Below are 6,678 nucleotides of genomic sequence, written 5' to 3' on the forward strand. Positions count from 1 at the left end.
GACTAGCAGTTATGGCTGCTCTCAGTCTTGCCCTCAGAGGCTCTACTTCTCAGTGTTCCAGTAATCGCTGCAAGCCCTTGAAGAGAAAGCTGCCCTCGGGTTCTGACTGATGCCAGACAGTCCCGCTTCTCCAGTATGAGCCTGGGTCCCTAGAGACTCACCCGGAACTGGAGCTCAGAGCCTGAGACTCCCTCCCGATTGAAAACAACAACGGCGCCCTCATCCGCCAGCCCGCTCTGCATGCACTGCGCACCTTAGTATTTTACTTCTGCACTGCGCCTCCTCTGAGTCTCGGTATGCTTTTCTCTTTCCTTCTAGTTGTATAATTTCCACTCAGCCAGCCTTCCTGTGGTTCTGGATGATGTCCTTTCCATCTTTTAGTTGTATTTTTGAAGTGGTTGTTCGAGGCAGCAAACTCTGGTGTTTACCTATGCCGCCATCTTGGTTCTCCTCAAAATTCAATATTTTTAAGTGTAACAATATGTATGCTGTTTAACACCTTCAGCAAATTTGACATATGAAGTTTTGAAGCTTGTCAATACAACAAAATAGCATACATATCAAATCGCATATATATCAACATAGGTGTAACTTCATCTATTGAAAAAAAATCCGCATTATTAACTGGTACACCTAGTAAAGGAAAGGACTTTTCCTTCTCACTCCTTACTCTACACCTGCAACCAGTCCAGGGACCAACGGGTAACAAACACCCAATTGCTTTTGATGAATTAGGAAGAAATAAATGGTGAACGAATGAGTGAATGATTCCAAATCTCTCCAGAGACTGGAACCTGGCTGCCAAATCCTTGGAATTCTGGTCACATGGGACAGGTTACCTGTCCATCCTGGGGTTGAGACCCCTGTCTCAGGCCCTTTGCTGCTGTCTAGAGAAATAGTCCTTCCTGCCCTGGATGGTTTTTAACTCAGTGGACAGAGCATTGGCTTGTGGTTTTGCTCAGTGGACAGGGCATGTACCTTGGTTGCAGGCCCGATCCCTGGCCCCAGTTGGGGCACGTGCAGGAGGCAACCAATCGATCTGTCTGGCATTGATGTTTCTCTCTCTCTGTCTCTCTCCCTCCCTTCTACTTGCTCTAAAAATCAATGGGAAAAATATCCTCTGGTGAGGATTAACAACGCAAAACGAAGGGAGAGAAAGAGAGAGAGAAAATGAGAGAGAGAGAGAGAGAGAGAGAGAGAGAGAGAGAGAGAGAGAATAGTCTTTCCTGCTATTGGTCTTAGGGTCCTATGTATTAATAATACTTTTCACATATGAAATATTTTAAATTCCTTTCAAGTTTCTCTTATAACCACCAAACACAAATGGTCCACAAGGGCCAGAATGTCAGTAAGTCCATGCTCCCCTCTTGCTGTCCATCACCTCTTCTGCATCTGCATCTGCACAAGTCCTCCCCTGCCCTCAGCAGAGGGAGAATGACTTTAATGACCAAGGGCAAAGCACATGATTCTGCTGCCACAGTCAGCTCCTGTCTGTCCCTTCAATCTTTTCTAGCTCATTCATTGGACTCTGCTCTGTCATTTATTGGCTCACTGGCTCATGTCAGTCATACTCACCTGGGAAGGCCTAACCTAGCTCCTGGCCTCAGGGGCCTGAGTAGTCAACTGACCACCAGCTTGCTCTTGTTTTCCATGTGTTATTTCTGCTCCAATCCCAGACTCTAGGATGCCCTGGGAAATTGTGCCTCATAGAAACACACTTTAGCTGGGTGATGGAAGTCTGAGCAGCTAGAAGAAATGGCCCCTGTTCAGCCAGGCAGTCAGCTGGTCATTGAAGAACCAGGAGAAGTGCAGGGTGGTCTCTAGCTCCCCATCTTGTGTCTTTCCATGATCAACGATAGTTAATTGACACCTGAGAAAGTCTGTACTTTTCCTCAGATATAGAGTTGGAGGCCTACATTCTCTGAGCACTCAGATCCCCATGTGTTTATCTTGTGATATACCGGCCTGCTTTGCTCCTCCCCCCCCCCCCCCCCCGCCCCTTTACTCTTATGAGGACTTAAGCGGCTGAGAGTGGAGAGGTCCAACTCTGATGCCTTTGGAGGAAACAAAGGTACCACACAGAGCAGTGATCTCTTTGTTACCTGAACAGCAGAGTTACCCACACCCAACATCACTACCAACAACTTCAACTCCAAGAGTTTTGATTTGTGTTTTCCTAGTGATAGTGATGTTGAGCGTCTTTTCCTGGGCTTATTGGCCACTTGTATATCTTCTCTGGAGAAATGTCTATTCAAGAATTTTGCCCATTTTTCAACCCTGGTTATTTGGTTTTGTTTTTGTTGTTGAGTTGTAGGAGATCTTTATATATTCTAGACATTAACCCTTCATCCTATACAGACAGTCCTCGTGTTACGTCAGACTCGACGAATGTCATTTGTGGTTACATCACCATCTCCCATTTATTTATATATAAAAAAAGTTCCCTCATTTCGACGTTATGTACATATATGCTTTATGTTTTTTATTATTTATTTAGCACAGGTAATGGTCAGGAATTTTTATCTTTCTTTTAAATTTTTTTTTTTACTGTTTTACTTCATTACTGCTGTGTATGTGCTCCATGTGAGTGACGTAGGTGCTTATGTAGGTGGGTTCCGACTTACAGCGAAAATCGCGTTATGTCGTGCCGTAGGAACAGATCTCCGATGTAACCCGAGGACCTACTGTATATGATTTGCAAAGTATTTTCTCCCATTCCATAGGCCACCTTTCACTCTGTTGATTGTGTCCTTTGATGAACAGTTTTTCATTTTTATAAAGTCCAGTTTATTAGGGGTTTTTTTGTATGTGTTCTTAGTGTCATATTTAAGAAATCATTGCCAAATCCAATGTCATCAAGCTTCCCCCTATATTTTCTTCTGGGTTTTATAGTTTTAGGTCCCACCATTAGAATTAAATCCGTTTTGAATTAATTCTTGTTTACAGTGTAAGATAATTAGGTCCACTTCATTCATTTGCATGTGGATAAAGTTGTTCACCACCATTTGTTGAAAAGACTATCCTTTTCCCATTGAATGGCCTTGGCTCCTTTATTGAAACCATTTGATCACATAATGGAGGTTTTATTTCTGGGTCTCCATTGTATTATTACATGGACTATATGTCTGTCTTTATGCCAGTGACACACTATTTTGGTTACTTTAGCTCTTTAGTAGGTTTTGAAATCAGGCAGTATGAGACTTCCAATTTCATCCTTCTTTTTAAAGATTGTTGCAACCATTTGGGGACCCTTAAAATTCTATATGAATTCTAGGAAGGATTTTTCTATTTCTGCCAAAAAAAAGTCATTAGGATTTTGATGGGGATTACATCAAATATGTAGGTAGCTGGGTGGTCTTCCAATTCATGAACATGGATGTCTTTCCATTTATTTGTTTCTTCTCAAATATGTTTGGTAGTTTTCCATGTATACGGTACTTCTCCCATGTATTGGTTAAGTTTATTCCCAAGTATTCTATTATTTCTGATGCTATTGTAAATGGAACTGTTTTCTTAATTTCATTTTGGGATTGTTCATTGTTGTTGTAAAGAAATAGAAATGATGCCAAGTGTTGATTTTTGTCTCCTGCAACTTCACTGAATTCATTAGTTATAAGTTTTTTCCCCCTATATGTGGAATATTTAGGGTTTTCTGCATCTAAAATTATGTCATCTGTTAGAGACATAATTTTTCTTCTTCCTTTGCAATTTGTATGCCTTTTATTCCATCTTCTTGTCTGATTGCTCCAGCCAAACTTCCAGTACTGTAGTGAGCAGGAATGGTGAAAGCAGTATCTTTGTCTTGTTCACGACCTTAGTAATGTTTTCCGAGTTTCTTCACAGAGAGTTGTGTGGCTGTGAGCTTTCATGTGTGTGGCCTTTAGCATATCAAATAATTTTCTTCTATTCCTACAGTCTCTGCCTTTTGTTAAAACCTCTTCTCTCTAGAGATGTCCTTCATGGCAATATCCAATCACAGACCAGGAAGTAAAGTCCTGTTCAGATTGAGAAGTAAATCCTTTAGATGGAACCTCTCCAGGTCCAAGGTCATGAAAACTGGGTTGGGCTGTTTTTATTGCCTAATAAATTATTTAACAAGGGGTAAATGCCTTTCCACTTTCTGTAAAGTTTCCCTGACCCCAGAAATGGACAGAGGTGGTAAACCTCCCTTCCCCAACATGCATGAAGTTTACATGAGGAGCAGGAGCTGATCTTCTTTGAAATCAAAGAAAGTTCTAGAAAAGGGTCAAAATGTTTGTAAAAATAAATTCCACTGGAGAATAAGGTTTCAGGACACATGGGCTGAGGTTGCAGGACACAGCCTGACCCTGCATGCTGACTGGCCCCTGCTTGCCCTGCTCAGAAAAAATTCCACCTGAGAATGAGGTTGTAGGAGACATGAGCTGAAAAGGTGTTCCTGGTGTTGATATAAAGATGTTTATGGGGACAGGTCAGGCATCATCCTGGGGTGATCTGGGGTCAGAGAAGAGGTGCAGCCCCCTCTTACACATTGTCACCTGAACAAAATACTCATCCTGCAGAGGTTGGGGCCATCTTCTGGTGACCTTTACAGAGATCACTGTGGACTGTGAGTGGCTGACATCTCTGAGGAAGGAGCCCACTCTCAGTCAGTCACCTCCTCTGTTCTCCACAGAGCCCGTGGGGAAGCCCTCCATCCGAGCCAGCAATGCCACAGTCACAGAGCATAAGGACGCCGTGGTCCTGACCTGCTTCACCAATGACAAGGGGATCTCCATCCGGTGGCTCTTCGAGAACCAGAGTCTCCTGCTCACGGACAGGATGAAGCTGTCCCAGGACAACAGTGTCCTCACCATAGACCCTGTCAGGAGGGAGGATGCTGGGGGTTATCAGTGTGAGGTCTTCAACCCCATCAGTTCTAGCAAAAGTGAGCCCCTCAGGCTGGATGTGTATTATGGGTAACCCTCCTCCCCTCCTCTATGCTATTAAGTTCTGAATAATTTTTTTCTTTTTTAAAAATATTTTTTTATTGATTCCAGAGAGGAAGGGAGAGGGATAGAGAGATAGAAACATCAACGATGAGAGAGAATCACTGATCGGCTGCCTCCTGCACACCCCACACTGGGGATTGAGCCCCCAACCTGGGCATGTGTCCTGACTGGGAATTGAACTGTGATCTCCTGGTTCATAGGTTGGTGCTCAACTACTGATAAATTTTTTCTTATCTGAAAATTACGGCCATGATGCACTTTCTAAATAGGTTCCTTGTGAATAGTCAATGACAAAGGTGGAAAGTCCTTAGAAGACTTGCGTTGAGTCAATAAATGCTTAAAACTGTGAACTGACATTGTCGTTATTGTTGACTCAAGATCACATTCCACACCAGAACCCACCTCTGGTTGGTCTCAGTTGCACCATCTCCACAGTGGAGGCAACACCAAATTCCTCAGAGGATGGGCAGTGGCTGTGAAATGACCAGTGGGAGCATGTGATTAGCTCACAGGAATCTGACCTCTGTCCCTCCTGCATGGGGTCATGTGGATGGTGCCTGGATTCTGTCATGGACAATGAGAGTAGACAGGAGGTAAGATTGAGATGAAATGCGCTCAACACAAAGCAGTTTGTCCACATCATCCTTCTCAGAGGTGGGAGGAGGAATCAGAGAGCCCAAGTCTCACGCTGAGACCCTGGGACAAGGTGAAGCCTGGAAGGAAATAACAGTCTCCAGGCAGGTTCCATCCCCATCTACAGACCCCACCACACATCAGCTTACCTGAGAGGTGCCTCTTAAATAGCAATGTGTGAATCAGGGACACGATTCTTCTGTAGGGACAGGGACCACCTGGGCTGAGACTCAATGATAGAGGAACCCATGCAGGACAAGATCTCTCTCCACATGAGGTTTCACCATCGCCACAGAAAGATGCAACCCGGCACACCTGCTCATAGGGGACAGCAGCCCAGGCGGACTCATGCTAGAGGTGAACCCCAAAGTCATGGGCCATCTCACACCCTCCATGCCTATTCCAGCTCCTTCAGGCTTTGCCCTCCTGGGCAGCAACCCCAATCCTCAGTCTCTAGGGTGTGGCTTTCACCTCACTAAGCAACAGGGGTCCTGGACACCCAGACATCCCTGCAGAGATTGGCCATTTGGGCGCTTGTCCTTGTCTTTCCCCTGAACCTCTCAGGGCCCAGGAGGCTCTCCTTCTAGGCTCTCCCTTTATTCAGGGGCTCAGGGAACTGCACATCCCTGAACCCCACTTGGAAGGAAGCTGCCCCTACCCTCTTCCTGACTCCATGTGGACAGCTGTGCACAGTGAGCAAAGACTGCACAACTTCAGGAGGCACCCTAAGCTAGAATACAACATCCAGTGCCTATGGGACTCACCAGTGGTACTGACCTCTCTACTCCCCAGGCCTCGGCTCTTCTTACAACTCAGTCATCCTAGTGAGCTCCATCCCCTCTGTCCACACCTGCCTGCAGGGTATAACTGGCCCTCCTCAGCATTGCCAGTCTGAGCACAGGGTGGGTCCCTGTCCACTGAGGAAAGCTGAGGGGCCTCATCCAGAAAAGAGACAGGGCTGAGGTCCCCTGGAGAGGAGCACCCAATGTTCCCATTCAGGCAGGTGACTGGTGACTGAGCTCTCACTCAAGCCTCCCCAGAGAGGACCAGCAACCCAACCACATCTCTGAGGAGG

The 6,678-nt window shown here is 45.3% G+C and overlaps 1 protein-coding gene across 1 annotated transcript in view; it reads left to right on the forward strand.

Moving 5' to 3' along the window:
• LOC102431319 (carcinoembryonic antigen-related cell adhesion molecule 21) overlaps positions 1-5,320 on the forward strand; it is an 18,681-nt gene extending 13,361 nt beyond the window's left edge. The window contains exon 3 of the mRNA XM_006102647.3: positions 4,655-5,320. Coding sequence (XP_006102709.1) covers positions 4,655-4,941 — 287 coding nt within the window. The 3' untranslated portion in view covers positions 4,942-5,320. The remainder of the gene's footprint in view (positions 1-4,654) is intronic.
• The last annotated feature ends 1,358 nt before the right edge of the window (positions 5,321-6,678 follow it).

This window comes from Myotis lucifugus, unplaced genomic scaffold (assembly GCF_000147115.1).
Source record: "Myotis lucifugus unplaced genomic scaffold, Myoluc2.0 scaffold_421, whole genome shotgun sequence".
NCBI lineage: Eukaryota > Metazoa > Chordata > Mammalia > Chiroptera > Vespertilionidae > Myotis > Myotis lucifugus.